The 19,307-nt window shown below is 40.3% G+C and overlaps 1 protein-coding gene across 1 annotated transcript; it reads left to right on the top strand.

Moving 5' to 3' along the window:
• Positions 1-5,234: 5,234 nt before the first annotated feature.
• Positions 5,235-19,217, top strand: dbh (dopamine beta-hydroxylase (dopamine beta-monooxygenase)). The gene is made up of 12 exons (XM_026297398.2): positions 5,235-5,603; positions 9,426-9,572; positions 10,212-10,469; positions 10,829-11,005; positions 13,748-13,850; positions 14,774-14,940; positions 15,129-15,272; positions 16,720-16,758; positions 17,221-17,280; positions 17,522-17,649; positions 17,959-18,118; positions 19,104-19,217. The coding sequence occupies exons 1-12, from the start codon at positions 5,235-5,237 to the stop codon at positions 19,215-19,217; spliced, it is 1,866 nt and encodes a 621-aa protein (XP_026153183.1).
• Positions 19,218-19,307: the final 90 nt, after the last annotated feature.

The raw sequence follows: 19,307 nt of genomic DNA on the forward strand, positions 1-19,307 counted from the left end.
GTTCTTTGTCTACACTACTTTCCCCCAAACATTCTTGCAAAAGATTTTCTGTCCAACCCCAGACAAGTGAAAAACACGCTCCACAAGCGACCAGAACAAACCGGGCTCCAACACTAAAGCAAGAAAATACAGTCTCATGTGTTTAGAGCAGGCAGCCTGCCACGCACACGCACAGTTCCAACAAACCTTGTCTGGAGTTGTTTGAACAGTAAAGGCTGGTTAACCAATGCTGTCCGCAAAATAAAACACTCCTACGCAAACATCATCATCATCACCATCATCATCATCATCATCATCAGCCTCGGCAGCATGTGTGTTGGAGGAGGAGACGAGCAAATCTCGACATCTCAATTTCAGCCACCGGTTTTCCACTGTCCGAGGAGGTCGGGGTCAGGGATTTGATTGTAGTGCTGCTCCCGTTTCCGCGGCCAATCGACGTGAAGCTTTTTCTGAACGCTTCCCTTCTTTCAGTCTATTTATCTGTCGTCTCCCCTCTCGTGTAGGTTTCTCTCATTGCATCCCACGTTTGGCGAAAAGGAAAACTGGTCAGTCGTCTTAGGGCTACAAAGTGCCTGCAGCTGGCTGGTCCCAGAAAATATAGGGCTACTGTATATTTGATGCACGGTTGTTGGATCTTCGTATAATTTCTAATTCCTGCAGAGAGGCGTCCGGCACTGCACGGAAACGAGCAAATGCGCTTTATCCAGAGGTGCCTCCTGGTTCCTGCAGACCCAGTGATAAAATGCAGCCTGGAGTGTGCAGCCTGGGAGATGGCGCTTTAGTCACAGGCTCAGATTGGCTACGAGGGCGACAGAGAAGAGACAAGAGAGAGGGAAATAAAAAAAATAAAAGAGGGACAAGATGTTGGATGGGGTCCCATTTTGACTTCTAAGCAGTAGCCTGTGAGCTGTGTGCCTTTGGAGTGACTTAAAGACATGCACAGCTGAGTTTCTAATAGAATGTGGTTAGAAATTTTCAGAAATGCATGAACACCTCTATATGGCATGTGGCAAACTCATCATTGCCCATAGGAAGGTGAGAAAAAGTGCAAGAGGAGTGGGGCAAGGACAGGGAGTGTGTATGTCCATAGGATGCAAATGTGTCACCAGCCTACTGAGGCTAAAACTCTGCCTTCACTGTGTTCTCCTCTTAGTCTGGAGAGCAGAAGCTGCTGCTGCATTCAGAGGAGATTCATTAAACTTTGCACTTACAGTCATAGCAGTTATTCATGTTATTATGTATATGACAGGCAAGTCTATAAAGCTAATTAAAAATACACCTGTCCTCTGCCCAGTGTTCAGCCAAGGTGGAAAAACAAACTGCTCTTCTGTCGGGAACAAGACGTTCATTAAATTCCATTATGGATGCCGGGCATATCTGTCCCTAGAAACATTATTTTTTTTCTTTGTACCTTCCTCTGTCTCATGTCCTTTGGCGCTGTCTCTATCGCTCTACCTCCTGACTAAATTATATTTTAGGAAATCCATCCACAGACATGAAAGACTGCTTCAGACCCGTTACCCTCTGTGATTTGATCCACTTCAGTTTTTGTTACAATCTTCTTCTCTTGTCAGCATCTCAACCTGAACTATTTCACCATTTTTTTCCCCCTCTCTGTCTCCGTCTCTTGCTATTCTCCCCTCGCCAGACTCTTCACTGTGTCTGCTGTAATTATCCAATCCACCCCTACCAGAGCTCGCCTTTCCCATTGGGATCAGATGAGGGACAGTTTAAAGCAACACTGAGAGCAGCAGTGTGCGTTTTTATTGCATTCATTATTCAAATTCACAGAAGTGGAGATTAGTGCACTTTGAGAGTATGTGGTGTTGAAATATTTATATTAGAAGAGAATGAGATGGTTGGATTGGTCATTTTAAGGTGAATCCTGCTTTTATCCAGTCCCCTCTCCATCCTTCTTCATATGCACATGCAAGTAGGGTTAGGTGTGTCTGAGTGGCTAAACATCAGCTCACCTCACAGCAGAATTTAAATTACGTTTTCAATTCAATTTTAATGTAATTTATATAAGCAAAAAAAAAACACTCCCCATGCTCGGCGTAACACATGCTGGGATTTTGCTGTTACAGCTTGACTTGGTCTGCCAAGACCTGGAGCTCATTGTGACTAATGTTAGCCAATGAAAGCAAATTTTACAGCAGAAGTTACTGTGCAACTAATTTGTTTTAAGTTACAAAGATTACCCTTATCCTATTTCTAAAAAAAAAGTCTTTAGTCAGATGACTGCAAACTAACTTGGTTCAGGTTTAATGTTTTACTACAGACACGCTGCTTGGTCTCATATAATGAAGCTGTCACATATCATCTGTTTCCTTCATTGGAACTTAAAGGTGACTGAAAATATGGTGTGGACAGAAGAAGGAAGTGTGGAATATAAACAGGAAATTGCAGCACTTGAGCCTCCCATCAGGTTTGTCCAGCCATGCTTTGAGTGAAGTTTGTTTCTGTGTGTCCATGCATATGCTTGTCCCAAAGAGAAAGCAATGCATGATGGGAAAGTTTTTAGAAGCAATATTTAGATTGTTTTAGGCCAGATAATATCAGGCTTTTTGTGTACGTGCACAGACACAGACAGACACACAGACACAAACACACACACACATATGGATGATTACACAGAGGACCATCGTTCTCTCCCTAATCTGTCCTTCCCACCCCAGCCCCTCCCCCATTCTCTCCCCCTCTCTCCAATTTCACAGCCGACTTTACGTCTCAGTGTCTCGTTTTTGTTTGCTGACACATCAGGGCCATCAGCTGAAAGATTAGTGTCCATGTAAGGGAAACAAGAAGGCAAAAAGACAGCGAGAGAGAGCAGGTGATCAACGGTAATAGAGAGAACTGTGACAGAATAGAGGAGGGGTGTTATAGGGGTGGAAATGTGATGGTGTAAAAGATAAAAAGAAACAATTATTTCCTATATAGAGAGACACGCAAGGAGATTATTGAGCTTCATGACATTAGAAGGACACACAGAGCTCTGTTTTTGCCTCAGGAATTATCTGTCTTTATTACATTAACTAACACAATGCTAGTCTGTGCCTTTCTGTTCTGCTCTCCCTGTTTTCTGCTTAGCTCCAAACCTTTGTGTTTAGGAGCCTGTCCAAAAAAAGGATTCAGGGTTTTTGTACATCATGTAAAAAATTTAATCCACCACATGAAGAATTCGCATTCAGACTGCACCACATTTGATTATGAGCTTTTCTTGGTATTCACAGGAACTTGAAATTAATCATCCCTACATAATACAAAATGAAAAGAGATGTGCTGTGCCAATGCACAAATGAGTTTGCATTTCCCGTAAAGAAACCATCCACCTTCCATCCCTTCCATCCCTTCCTGATCACTATCAGATTCACTTAATTAAAATTTAATTGTTGGGTTGGCAGCTGTGCACCATGGCAGGCCTACAGTCTGCAGGTTTTCATTCCAGCCATAGAGTCCAGTGACTAATTACAGACCCATTCAGGTAGAGCAGAAGAACAGTTTGGGCAAGGCAGCTGCAGTGGTTGGAATTAAACCTGTAGGATGTTGGCTTGGACACTCCAGAGTTATACATTGTACATCTCAGATATTTTTGTTATGACAGTTTTATTCTGCCTTGTTGACTTTACCTCTGTATTTTTTGTCTGCTTTACAGAAAGTACTCTCAGCTTGATTATTGTCAGATACACTGTACAATACAGTACATTATGACAGATCTTTATTGTTAACCTTTCCACTGGAATTCATTTTGCATCCTGAGGCACTTTCACTGAAGGAGTAGGCACAAATGTCAGCAATGTAAGTAATAAATCATGTTTTGGAATAAAACTAAACCTCTCCTGGCTTGGGAATTGCTGCCAAGGAGACTAAATTTAAAAAGTGTAATCATCAAACCTAAATAATAAACTCTAACTTGTTAGTATTCTTGCATCTTTAGGATTCACACTGTCAAGCAACTAGGGTGTTATTTTGTTTGCACTTATTGACTGTTGTTCCAAGAGCTACACGAAAAGATTGATACCACACTACCATATCTGTCCAGTGTTACAGCTTACCTGGCTCTGACCAAAAATCCCTTACCAGCACCTCAAAGTTCACTGCCTATCTCACGTATTCATATGAAGCATAAACTGAAGTGCAAAACAAGGTGTTGTGAACTTATGGGGAGATGCGTGCCACATTTATTTCTTTGAATTCACAGATACAAAGCAATTTCCCAAAGTATAAAGACTGTAACTCACTTGTTTTTCACCAAAAAGCAAACACTGACAGACACAAGTATACACTTCCCTACAGGGGCCTTACTAACCTTTTAAGCCGACCTGAATGTGTTCCGTTTACTTTTGAAACCCATAATTGACAGTTAGATTAGGTCTTCTGCAGCCTAAAGCGCTGGCTTAAGGAAAGGACCTAATGCATTAATGCCTTGTTTATGCTTCCACAAGGACTTTCTGTCCCCTAAATCTGCATTGAATGAAAGACCAGAAAAGTCAGGGGAGAAATATAGTGCTCGAAATATTTTCTGTCAGAAAATATACAAAGAAATGTACGAATCATACTCATCAAAATATAAAAAAAAAGACAAAGATGGAGTGAGCAATAAAGTTTAGTCAGTCAAAAGGGATCGTTGTTGATAATGTCCATGGTTGAATTTGGATCAATTAGGGCCTGGCAGATGTGCAGAATCACTGTTGACCCCAGGGCTTAAAGAATACAATCCAATTTTCCTCAACAAATGTAATACCATTAGGCTGGATAAAAACAGACAACTAAAAAGGGAGGAGTCTCTTAAAAACCAGTTAAGGGGATGAGACAGAGAAAGAGGCAGAGCTGTTGCTCAGAGAAAAACGGCAATACCCACAAGGATTTGAAAACCTAAAGACCGGAAAGTTAGCTCAATACTCAAAGGAAAGTCAAACATTTCAGAAAATGAGGGCCTGAGAGGATAGAAAACATAACAAGAAAGGAATAAACAACCCTCATCTGACCACTGTAAGCGAGATAGTAAGTCTACTGTGGACAGAAAGTAGAGCAGAACTGACAAGGCAAAGGAAACCAGTCAGTGTTTGAGTTTGTAGAGTTAGAATTTAGAACTACAGAGTTGTTAGAGCACGGGAGAAAAACTTTCTTAACTTTCTGGATTGAACAACAAGATCAACTCTGTCAGAAGAAGCTTTGGAGGACTGAAAGAACAGAGGTGAAGAGAAAAAGACACTTTGTATCTCACTGGGGCTATGAGGATCTTTAATAAAAACCTTCGCCTTCAAGACATCACCATCATGTACTTTACTGCCCTGGCTGCTCTAATGGTCATATTGGTGGCCTCATATCAGGCACCCTCCACTGCTGTTGAAGTATCTAGCCTTAAATCCAAACCCTCCGCCTCTTTACCACCACTTCCAATGCCTTTCCGTGTACCCCTTGACCCACTCGGGCAGCTCCAGCTGGCCTGGAACATCAGCTACGCCGATCAGGAGGTCTACATGGAGCTTAGGGTCGCAGAGCTCAGACATGGCGTGGTCCTGGGGATGTCTGACCGAGGGGAGCTGACCAACGCTGACCTGGTGGTGCTGTGGGACTCTGGAACTAAGAGCTACTTCGGCGTAAGTGTGTGATCTGTGGTGAAATGACTCAACTGAAGGTTTTTCTGTTAAATTTATAAAATGTCAGTCATAAGGATGTCAAGCAGGTTTCTTCAGTGGGTGTAAAAAAAAAGTCTTTCTCAGTTTCTCTTCCAATTTTTCTCTCTGTGAAACTCATTACAGCACAGGGATTACTAGAAAGTCCTTCAGGAGCAGAGGTTTTCCTCTTTTTTAGTGTTCCTCCTCTGTCGGTAGTCCCGGGGGTGTGAGATTGGTGATTTTGCATGTGGAGCGGGCAGACGGCTTGCTTCATGATCACATAGTCACAAAGGATGTTATCGGCCCCTGCTAATTGGAAATCACTCAAACTGCACTAATAGCTGAAGTTCACTGGGGAATCATTAGTAGATATTAGCATATCAAAATTGAATCCCGTTCTGATTAAGATGTGTAAAATGCCTCATTTTCATTTTGCTGCACACAAGCCCTTTTAATTAATCCAAGTCAGATTTCTTTTTCTGTAATATGCTGATCATTTTTTCTAAAAACCAATTTATCTTGCTGTAAATTTGACTTTACCATTTGCCTTCTTTCTTATATGCACATTTGTTAATTGTTTAAGTATTGTGATAGCATTTATGTGATTTATAATGATAAACTGCACAAAAGTTGAATACTAATTCACTGTAGTAATGAATTATCTGAGTCTTGTTCTTTGACAAAAAAAAAAAAAAAAAATCAAACCAGCATCTGTAAATATATGAGCTGAAAGACAACTAGACCTTGATGTTATTACAGGATTGGCTTTTAGTTTGGCATAGTACGTATAATATATGCAACTGTGGCAAAAGCCATCAACAAATAAGGAATTAATCTGTGTGCTTTCAGCACAATTGACCTGCGTTTTAATTCAAAAAGAAAGCTGCAGTTAATTTTTGATCATAAGTTTTATAAAGGACCACTTATGTCCAGCCTGTTCTTTTTTAATGATGGCAATAATCTTGAAAAACAGAACTGTAACAGCAGCCAAAATATCACTTCACTTTTTTTTTTTCTTCTTCTGAACGCTACACCACAGTACACAGCTCACAGGTAGAGGCGAAATAACTACAGCAAAGAATAACCTATTACACCACAAAATAAATTCCATCCATCTATTTTCCATAACTTATCTGGAATCAGGTAATGTGGACGGCAGGTTCATGGTTGGTAAGGTTGCTGGGTAAGGCTGCCTTTCTGCCTTCTAAATTCAATTCTACTTTAACAGCCCACAGGAAACTGACCAGAGAAAATGTACAGAAAAGTTTTAAAGCTGTGATATTAACATGGTCGGGCCTTTTACCATATTTCATGTTGGTAATAGTGAGTCAGCTTGAACATCCAAAGCTAACATTTGCTTTTGCAGTGACTTGTTATTCAGACCTCATGTGTTCATGGCAACATATGTTCAGTAGCAGGTCTGTCACCATGGTAAATGGTAATGGAGTTAAATACAGTATAAACTGTATTACCATTTCCTTCAGTGCTGTTTGATGGCTATGAGGTAAACATAGGTATTTTTTAAAACAGTGCAGTCAGGTGCACGTGTAGTCAGCAGAGATAAACACAGACTCACACACATCTGGTGTGAATCTCTGCTGTGATTCAATTTGAGGCCAGAGGGAACATGCAGGACTCCAGAGGGTACTCTACAGACCCACACATATAAAGGCTGTTGCGTCCTATTAGAGTTCGGCAATGACACGTATCCTTAAGTCCATGTTCAGACCAGGCGACTTGTATTGATGATTTTGCATTACATGTGGCCTTATTAGGCTTTATCAAATTTTGGGGTTAATCTTCTTACACATCATGATAAACAAGCATACTTGACATTTCTATTAGCAAAATCTCTTTGTAGCAGGTGGATAATGGAGAATTAGAAACAATACATAGACTATATGTACATGAACAGTGGCATAGACCACCTCAAACATGTCTACTTTAAAATTCTGCCTTATTTCCCATTAATTATTTAAATCCCAATGTTCAAAATCGCTGCACTTTAAGATCTACCCATCCCAGCGTAACGCATCACTGTAAAGTATCTTCTTAAACTGATCTGCTCCCTGCTATCTAACTGTTTCTCCTCTTGTTCCATCTGTCTCGCTCCCCTCAGGAGGCCAAAATTATCAGCAGAAAAAAGGTCACTGCTTCACTGTCGTTCTCGTCAAACACAAGCGCACGCACACACACACACACACACACACACACACACACACACACACACACGCACGCACGCACGCACACACACACACACACACACACACACACACAGAGTTGCTTCTCGGATGAAAATTCAGGCACATTTTAGATATGCGCTACAGTTCAGAGACTCCTAAGACCCATTTTTGAAGTACAGTATTCAAATCAGACCATGGAAATTCTTGAATTTAGTCCCATCAGATATAATCAGAAATGTGAGATTTTTTTTCTTTTTCCCCCCTCTTGTTAGGTGTTACAAGAATCACATTTACAGGTGTATATACACTAGTGATACCACTGAGCTGGACACTACAACTAGAGATAATTTGACAATTTCTAGGGAGTAGTACAGAAGGTTTTTTTTTTGGCACATCTTCAGGAAATCTCAGACACAGCACAGAAACTTGTACCTCTCTCTGAAAACCACACTTCCAGCTTAGCCTCTAAATAATAAATAATAAGATGGTTGTAAAGAATAGGTTCACATCTTTTGCAAGTCTGTCTTAAAGTAACTGTTATATGTCCCTTCTGTCCATAGTCGCCACGAAGAAATATCTTCCTAAAGTGATTCTGATGTTTCTGTGTATAAATGCATTCTAAAGTTTAGCTAAAGTTCATATGGGGCTTCAATATTTAGAGTAACACAAATCAAATAAGCATATGGCATGGTAGAGAGGCTGTTAGCCTGTCCTTCCCTTGTCTGGGTGGGTTTTCTCCTGGTACTCCAGGATTAATTGCTGACTCTAAATTGCCCATAGGTGTGAATGTGAGTGTTTGTTCATTTATCTGTGTCAGCAGTGTGATAGACTGGTGATCTGTTCAGGGTGTACCCCGCCTCTCACCCAGTGTCGGCTGGGATTGGCTCCAGCCTCCACCACTACCCTGGATATTCCAGGATAACTGGAAGATGACGGACAGATGGATCTTCCAGTTGGTTCAGTTCAGCAACATCTTAACATTTTTAAAATCTGACTGTCTCAGGTATCTTTAGAGGTCACAGCTAGTATATTCTGCATACAGACATGTAACACACATAACACATACGGCATACTGCCCACGTTTGTTTAGATTTAAATACACACAATGTAGTTTCAAAATTGTTGGCCTCGTATTCAATCTTTGCAGTTTGTGAAGAACAGTTATATAAGAGGGACAGAGAGGGAGACAGAAATAAAGAGAGAGATCTTAGGTGCTATTCTGGACAGATATGAATGTGAGAAACATAACAGAAGAAGATAGACTAAGCTGTTGCAAAGCCTCTTAAAGAAGTAGAATCCTGTACATGGATTGGAAAAGGTTTCACAATACGATCTGCCAAAGCAATGACTTAAAAATTTGTATATTTGTGCTAATAATTTCCTCCATAGGTCAAACGCTTATAAAAAAAGTTGTATTTGAACCTTACATGTAGTAAGCCTGCACTCTCCAGCCTGTTTTACATAGACACACAGCTCCCCTCAAATTTATTCAGTGATGGTTGTATAATGAGTTTCACTTGGCAACACTCACTCTGCCCACGCCCAACTACACCTTCCCTACCTCACAATGGATGTTACCAATATTGTTATGTGTAAGAATGTTGTGTGTTTTCTCCTTCAGGATGCATGGAGTGACAACAAGGGTCATGTCTCTTTGGACAGTCAGCAAGACTATGAGTTGATCAGCGCCAATCAAAAACCCGATGGATTCTACCTGCTCTTCAAAAGACCATTCAGTACCTGTGATCCCAGAGACTACCTCATTGAGGTCTGCAAACTCTATTTCAGTGCGTGCGTCTGTCTCACCGCAGAAATGTTAGACCTATTAGTTCCAGCATGTGGCCTGGTTAAGGTCTCAGGTGATTCTCATATGTAAAGGGACAAGCACATTATATGTACTGCATATCAACTAAAGCAATAAATAATGCCTGTCAGTCCTGAACTGACTGAACCTGGCTGTTAACAGATGGTGTGAAGAAGATGACATTGGAGGAAAAGATGGTGCTTGAGTGTGTATGTGTATAACCTTAAGAACAACACACATTTAGACTGTACATGTGTACATGCATGTGTGGAAGGGGGGCTTTTTGTTTTTATATACATTTTTACTGCTTTTACTTCATAAGTGTTCATGATATTAGATTTGGACATGTAATGTTGAAAAATCTGGAATGATTAGCACAATTTCCACTGGAGTATTCATCAAAATGATTATAGTTTCCATGGTACCTCTGAATCAGTGCATATCACTATGACAACATAATAAAAAGTTCACTGTGTTTGCTTTAAAAGACATTTCAGCCAAATAATAATCATGAGAGACTATTAATTTGAAATCCACATCCCTTCTGTTAATCCTCTGCTTTGAAGCCATCAAACATACCTTTTTTCTGGTTGTTTTGACCAGGAGGGCACTGTACACATCATCTATGGATTCTTAGATCAACCACTTGCCTCGCTGGAGCAGCTGAACCTGTCTCGGATCCAAACAGGAGTACAGCGAGTGCTGATGCTGCGCCCCGACACTCCGCCACCCACCCTGCCTCCAGATGTGCAGACACTGGATGTCGTGGCGCCGAATGTCATCATACCAACTCAAGAGACAACCTACTGGTGTTTCATCCAGAAGCTGCCTGAAAACATGCCCAAGAATCACATTGTTATGGTAGAAGTGTCTCTAAAAATGCAAAGATGTAACACAGAGTTCATTCACAGACATTAGAGTGGGCGTATGAGATGTAGATGGTGCACAGGCAGCTATCTCTGCTGCTGGTTTGATTACTGGGCCAACAGAAAAACCTTGAGATCCACTGTCATGATTCTCATTGAGGAAAGTTGAACAGATCCAGGGCATAAACACGCAATAGAATAAGATATGGAATAGCATTGCACAGCATGTTGCATATCAGTTATTTCTAATTTTTATAGACATGTCTATCTCTCTAGCAAAATTGCACCACTTTTAGCAATACAAGCTCATGAAATGATCTGACTTTTTTCCCTCTCTCTCTCTCTTTTTGTCAGTATGAATCAGTGATAACTCCAGGTAACGAGGCTATAGTGCATCACATAGAGGTGTTTGAATGTTCTCCGGATGTCCGCGATGTTCCGGACTACAACGGCTCCTGTGATGACAAGATGAAGCCGGGGAAGCTCAACTTCTGCCGTCATGTGCTAGCTGCATGGGCTATGGGTGCTGAGGTATGATGGGAAACAGACACCCACGCACATTCTCTTTCTTCTGTCAGTATCAGGATCCTCCTCTGACTATATTCACTTTTTCCTGTTTCACAAGCCAGTGTGCTCATTTAAGATTTAAGATTCACCAACTAAGTCATGTAGATAGACAAAGATACAGATTAAACAGGATAAACATACAGTACTGTACATATAGTTACATTTTTTATACACATAACTGGTGTCTAATTGAAAGAAAGTCCTGTGCAGATTAGTTCCATCCTTATATCTATTATAAGAGATAAACAAAAACTCCTACGTGAGGAATATCCGAGCCCAGAACTGCGAAGAGAAAACCTTGTAAATATCCTACACTCAGCTCAGGTCTACTAGGAGCTCAGAGACAGTCTATATGTGGGAAGCAACTATTCCCAATCTTGCTAACACGGACAGACAAAAATACACAAAATAACAAATGAAATCCTTATATGCGTCTATATTAGAAGCTGAGAATGAGGTACCACACGAAGCAAAAAGGCATTTTCACCTTTTTCAGCTTAATGTTCCAGCCCACATCCTCCACTGTCAGCAGTGTCTTTTTTCAGGCAGCTATTTCCAGCAAAAAAAAAAGAACAAAAAAACAACTGATTAACACACTGCTAGTTTTCCTGCAAGAAACAGCAGACAGCCAAAGTTAACATATTAGCAGCTTAAGCCACATTTTTCCACCAGTAGTTGATGAAAACCAAACCAGAGGAGGAAAAGAGATCTAAATTGGACTTGAACTGATTAAGTGGCCAGAAACATGGCTCCAGTGAAATGCTAATGTTCCCCCATGACTGCTGAATGTGTAAATAAGGAACTGGTTACTGCTGCTCTCATATCAGTTAAATCTGCAGCCCAAAAAAAGTTGAAATTGGACTACTTTTAGGCCAACAAAATAAAATACAATCAGACTGGGTCAGTATTTTCTCATGATCATTTTATTCCTTGTAATGTAAAGAAGGCTTCAAAGTAATGCTGCTTCATGCATTTTGATTCCCCTGTATGGAAATAAAATTTGTATATCCAATCCAATTCAACAATTACTTTAAAAGATGTTGAAATTTAAAAAAAATGTGTGTAAAAAGTGTAAAAACATTTATTTCATAAATATTTATTTGCACAGGGAGAAATGCACAACACAGACCAATGCCACACACTACAGCATTTCTAGCCTAATCTAAAATGCACTGTTTGTCACTAAGTAGGCTTTTAAAATACATTCCTCTAAATCAAATAATAATAATCTGAATATTTTAAAGGCTTTCTTTCTGATGTCCAAAATTCCTGACTAAAGTTGTGCCAAGATTTTACATTCATGCCAGTCAACTAGTCGGCTAAAAAGCACAACTGAAGTTTAAATAAATAAATGAATGAATGAATTAAAATCTTTTTGATCTGTCAATTCACTGAAAAAATTTTTTTCAATGAACCATTTTCTGATGCAAAGCACCCAACTGCAATATTCAGTGCTAGAGGACTGCACCAACTAGTCAGTCAGTCAGTGAGTCATCCATCAGGTATTAAATCACCCTGGTAACTACTGCTACCGGCCAGCCAGCTGACCAAGCAAGCAGCCTGCTGGTCACATAAAGCAAAGAGGACAGGGAACGGTAAGGCTGTCACCATATTTCTATGTGCTGCTCCCCGCTGTATCACAGCCAGCCTGGCCCCTCTCTGATTGGATTATCTGCCAGCCAAACAAAAACAAGCAGGATGCCTTCTGTGAGCTGTGAGCTGTGAAGACGAGATTAGGTGGGAAATATTCAGGCCTCTTTCATCACCTCTTAATAGTGTTGTTTCATTCTCCCCGGCACTGCATCAGAAGAGAAATGTGCAAAAACACAACACAAGAGAGAAAGAAGTTTGAAAGAGGAGAGAAACAATAAAGTATGACAGTGTCAGAATGCAACGAGAAAGGCCAGCACCAGAAAAAACTGTGTGGTTGTGTGTGTGTGAGAGAGAGAGAGAGATGATGTGTGTGTCTTAGAAGGGAGAAAGCAAATCTCTATGGATTTTACTACTAGTACATGAAAGCAAGATTCAATAAAACAAGCCTTTCTGCCATTACTAACTGTACATTGCTCCTGAAGTGGCTTAAGGCAGGTAATCATCTGGAAAAGTGAAGGCACTGGTAATGACTCCAGATTAAATCAAGACTTCTTAATAAAAAGTGGAGGTTTGACACCCGTGGGGATGGCACTGACCTCAGAAGTTATTTTCCTGCTGCTATGGCAAACCAAACACTTCAGAATCCAAGGAGTGAAAGACAGAGTAAAAAGAAAATATGCCTCACCAGTTCATCCGGCACCCATGAGGCTGCATCCATACAAGAATATCTCTGTGTGTAGAAACGATCAATAGACCTTTGTTGAGCCAGCCTCATAGATCCCCAAAAGCTCTGAAAAACAGGTGAAAGTTCACAACAAGCAACATAACTGATGCACAAATATGTACACAGGACAATACATCTGGATGAATTCTCGAATATTGTCTGCCTTGAACTGGATGACTAAAGACGATACTAAAAATGGTTGTTTTTCAGCTCCATCTCCACAAATGGAGATATTGAGAATTACATGGGGATATTAAATCTTAAAATGTTTTCACTCAACAGTCCTAAATCATCTGCATGATATGTAAAGAGTCTTTGCTACAACTTCAAAGCATTAATGCGACTAAAAACGAATCAGGTTTCTTAAATGTGTATGTGTTTTCCTGCAGGCTTTTTACTATCCTCCTGATGCAGGGTTAGCTATGGGTGGACCAGGTTCCTCAAGGTTCCTTCGTTTGGAGGTCCATTACCACAATCCTCTCCTTATATCTGGTATGTACACACATAAACGTGCACACACGCATGAACAGACACAGACACACGCACGCACGCACGCACACACGCAGGGTTCTCTGTATCTCACTGAAGAAGCCCTGGATTTATCTTCAAGATAAATGGGTTTTTCAGGTATACCTTTGGATCTAGCCACTTGTTTTTCTTATTCTGATTTCTATCTTCTAATTCTTTGCACATCTTCTCGTTACTGTTATGTACATCTTACGATTTTCTGCAGCTGAACAAAAAAGAAGCTTTGCCTCAATTTAAAATTCTTGAACTCGAGCCTTAAAAACAGGAACAATCACTGGAAGTTGAGAGATGGATTTGCATTTGTTTAAAGTGTTTGTCAGGTAATTTATTATAGTACATAGTATAGTATTATATATAGTCAACAAGAGAGAAATGATGAGGAGAGAGAGAGAAATGAAGGATAGCTCCCCCATCTCACTCGAACCAGGGATGTTGAAAATTAAACCTTGAGTCAATCAAGCATCTTCTTGATCTGAATTTTTTTAACCCATCTCAGAAATATCAAAGTTGCCTCCTAACATCTTAGCAATATTGCCAGTCTACAGTGGTAAAGCTGCTGTTGCTGCTCCAGAAATGATTCAAACTACTCTAAGCATGTGGGCTGACCAGGACCAGATGGAGAGAAGAAACACTTATTACACCTGAGGAAATTTTCTGATATTACACCACTCTCTCCTGTCTTTCTACTGCAGTTCTCTAAGAAGTCACGTTCAGTCATGTTCTCTCAAAAAGCAGTTCAAATAAACAAATATTTCATTTATTTATGCAAACATACCTCATATTATGGTTTAATACAAACTCATTCCAGCTGTCGTCTTTTGATGTGAACTTGTAGAAAACAGAATGTATGTCATGTATTTTAACATTTCCCAATGTTTTGTATGCAGGTCGACGTGACTCCTCAGGGATACGGCTGCACTACACGCCCAGCCTGAGGAAGTATGACGCAGGGATCATGGAGCTGGGCCTCGTTTATACTCCTGTCATGGCTATCCCACCCAAACAACACACCTTCTACCTCAGCGGCTACTGCACTTCAAAGTGTACCCAGACTGTAAGTATACATGACTCCATCATTTGCTACATTATTTATAGTATAAATAGCCAAATACTGAAAATGCTGTGGAGTTCCACACGTTTTAAGGTTCTTGTCCGTAAGGCACCACATCTTGACTGAAACCTGACCTAAAAAAAAAGTCTCACTTTCTCTCTCTCCCTCTGGTTTTCTGTGTGTCTATTTAGGCTTTGCCTCCAAGAGGAATCTATATATTTGCATCCCAGTTGCACACCCACCTGGCTGGGCGTGGGGTGAGGACAGTTTTGGTAAGGGGAGGAAAAGAGCTGGAGGTGGTACAGGAAGACCAGCACTTTAGTACACACTACCAGGTGAGTAACATCTGGGCTCAGTGTACCCAGAGGAACTAAACTCAGAGACCCACTTTTGTGCATTGCAACTTATATTAAACTAAATTATATGTATATATATATAATATATAAAAGTTAGTTTTACTTCACACCTTGCTAAGCTGTGTGTCACTGGGGCAAAGATTATCCTCAACCAATAACTGGAAAATGAAAGCAAAAGCTGTTTATTGGCTTGTTTTTCATCTATTTTTGAAATAAATATAATGCCTTATTAGATTTCACCTTTAATTTTGCAGTGAGCAAGCCAAACGTTGCATCAATACCTTTCTATTTACAGAAACTAAATGTCTTTACAAGAAAGAAAGAAACAGAAGTAATTAGCATTGATCAGTCTAACAGTCAAATAGTCTCTAGTCTAACAGAATAGACACATAGCTTTTGCACAATGAAGACTTTTCTCCATTTAAACAGGCTGAATGACAGATTATAAGGAAGGCACCAATGATAAAGACAGTAGTCTGCTTGAAATATCACTCCTTTTAAAAAAATATTACTTTGCCTCTACAAATGTGTATCAACAATTTGAAGAATATGCAACAATTTATCACTCTGTATTATAGTGTTGATAATAAAAAATACAAAGCATATTCTACTTTTGCTTGAACACCTTCGTAGTTCAATTTGCTGACTGTATTTTATGAAAAATAATAGGTCTTCTAGAGCATGATCGCCCTTCACAGGGCAACAAATCAGAAAAAAAATCCCAACAACCCAGCGTCAAAACTGACAAATAACAACATTAACATTGTTGAGAGACAGCATCTGACATCTGTTGTGTTGTATTTATGTGCAATATCCTGAGGCAGGTACACACATGCATGAGCACATAGAGACACACACACACACACACACACACACACACACACACACACACACACACACACACACACACACACACACACACACACACACACACACACACACACACACACAGAGCAGTGAAGGACATCTGCCAGATAAAATCTCCAGCTGCTGTGGATGTCAGATTAATCTAGTGTACCTGTGCAGTGGTGTTGTTTCAAACCCTGCAGCCTCATTAGCACACAGGAAGACTTCATCAAACCATTCTCAGCAAATCCAATGGGCCTTTACACACACACACACACACACATACACAGCTACTGAAAGAAGCCCCCAAGGAAAGCATCAAGAGCAGCCGGTATTTTATCTCGCTCTGCTTGAAATAAATCTACTGTACACAAAGACGCTCAAGAGGGAAATGCATTCTAGAAATATATCGATCAGCAACAAGGAATTTTACTTTTATATTTGAAAATTGTGAATAAAATTATAATTGTAATATCATCACAATTTTGTTTTTTGTGATTAGTGTGTAAGTGTAAATCACAGCGATTACATAACAAATGTTGGGTGTATTTTTCCTTTAAAATCTCGTCTTCTTCCTCAGACAATCCGAGTTCTAAGGAAAATGGTGAATGTCTTACCTGTAAGTATAAAGTTGATTACTGCACTTGCATTTGAAATGACCAGAAGCAGTGACTATTCTTTGGTTTCATTTTTCAATGTACAGATTTTACATTCAGATAAGAATGTGAATTTTACTATTCTGAATGGTAGCGCCGCAGATGTATTTCCCCCCTTCGCATCTAAAGTATTGAATTAAAATACCTCACTGCTCTATAAGGAGCTTAAATGGAGTGGAAATAGAGACAGACTGTAAAAATCAGTAGTGTGATAGGACATTCCCAGGAGACAGACAAGACAAAACCACAGCTGAGCTCCACAAACAACATTCTGTTTAGCAAAAAAAATAAAATAAAAAAATAAAAAAATTTGGCCATTGGCTCTGGTAAATAATTTTTTGTCAATAACCTTAAACTATCTTCAGCGCTCTTTAGCAAACTAAAAATACAGTGAACTGCTGGTGTGTTTGGGCTTCCTCCTGCAGGGCGACGTCCTTATAACAAAGTGCACTTATAACACAGAAGACAGGAACAAGCCTACGGTGGTGAGCAGAGCACTATCAATATACAGCACTATTTGTGTATTGCTAAAGTTCACCTTGAGCTCTGTCAGCAACATCAGAATAACTTCAAGTATTGCCTCTCTCCTCCCTCTGTCTTCAAACTCACCATATTTCCTTCATTCTCGTAATCCTTCCATCTCTCCACTCTAATACCTACATCTGCTCTTTGCACTATATCTTCGCCTTATTCGTCACCTCCCTCCTAATCCGTTTGTCTCCTCAGGGAGGTTTTGGCATCATGGAGGAAATGTGCGTCAACTACATTCATTACTACCCTCGGACGCAGCTGGAACTCTGCAAAAGCCATGTTGACACAGGATACCTGCAGAAATACTTTAACTTCATCAACAGGTAGGACGTGCCCAAAAACCTTCTCTCTTCCTCCCTAAAATCATTTGCTTGCTCTTCTCATTCGTCACTCTTCATCTTGCACCATCCTCTCTTTCGCCCATGTGACTGAGCAATTTTTGCTTTCAGCATTTATACCTCTCTCCCTCTAGCCTTCACTCCTGGGGAGCAGATTGGTGATTATGCCCTTTAATCTCAAGAACCAGATGCTTTGTCCTTTTTAAAAGAACCCCCATCTATTCCTCCTTTCTCAATCTCACTCTGTCTCCCGCTTTTATCGACTTTACTTCAACCCATCTCTCTTCCCTCCAGGTTCCATGGAAATGACCGGTGTGTGTGTGGTGGGATCGGTGTGACGGAGCAGTATTCTCAGCTACAGTGGGACGCATTCACTGGAGAAGTGCTTGACTCCCTTTATAACACAGCCCCCATCTCCATGCACTGCAACCAGTCGACTGCACGCTTGTTTCCTGTAAGTCTGACACACAAACTGCCAAATTGCCAATTAAACCAGTTGAGGAAGCAGACATCAGAGGTCAGACACGCTGAAGACACATTTTGTCTTCAGACACACAGAAAGATGTTTGGATCAGAGTGAATAAATCAAACACATTTTTAACATGCTCCGGTTAAAGTAAGACTTGGAAATGAGGGAAATCCATCTTATAAAAGGAAGCCATGAATCATACTGCTTGATCTCTACACACAGATTAGATAGATGCTGCTGTTTGACACTTTTCAAGCAACGATGGGGGAATGTGGCAACTGTAGGCAGGAGCTGACAGAAAACAGTGGAGGTTTATTAACACACCTGCAGCCAAATGATATTACAGAAATTATCAGCATTTTACCTCAATAGCCTGATTCAAATGGGAACTGCTCAGATACACAGAGGGTGAGAGAGGCACACAGCATTCAAAAGTAACACAGCTTGGACTGTGCAGACAGACTTCTACTGTGCAAACACATACAAGCACAAACATTGTAATGGGTGATACAGCATAGAACAGATTTACCCTTCCTTTGCTCACTTCAGAGTGCATCTCACTCCAGGACAATCCACAAACAGTACACACAGAAAAGAAACACACTCTTAAATCATTAAAATAGATGATTTGCGAAGCATAAAACTACACAATGGAAGTGATTAAGGGGCAAAACATTGTTATTGATCAGCTACTGCAACACAAAAACTAATGTTGAATGACCCGGTGAAAAGGGAAGGAGTAGGTCTTTTCAGAGACTTAAATCTGGGTCCCATAAAAATAAAAATAATAATAATGGAGAAAAAAAAAAAGTGTCCTTCAGTGTGTTTTTTAAAAATGAACCATGCTTGATACATTGTTCAGTTACAATTGTACAATTACCTCAATAAAACCATGTCTAAACAGCAAAAAATTCAATTTTTGGAATTTCTAGGACTCATGTTGTCAAAAACATCATATCTGTTTCTCCAGGGAGAGTGGGACCAACAGCCGGTACCAATGGTGACTGCCGTCCTTGAAAACCCTCGCTACCCTTGTGAGGGAGGCTCACTTCCTACCAGACAACCCCTTACACCCAAAGTCTGACAGCTCACTCCCGCCCCAGGAGAGGGCCACTAACCAGGGGACAGCTAAAGAAGCTTCTGTAACTTCGCAAAATTTATCCTTATTTTATCT

This window comes from Mastacembelus armatus, chromosome 12 (assembly GCF_900324485.2).
Source record: "Mastacembelus armatus chromosome 12, fMasArm1.2, whole genome shotgun sequence".
NCBI lineage: Eukaryota > Metazoa > Chordata > Actinopteri > Synbranchiformes > Mastacembelidae > Mastacembelus > Mastacembelus armatus.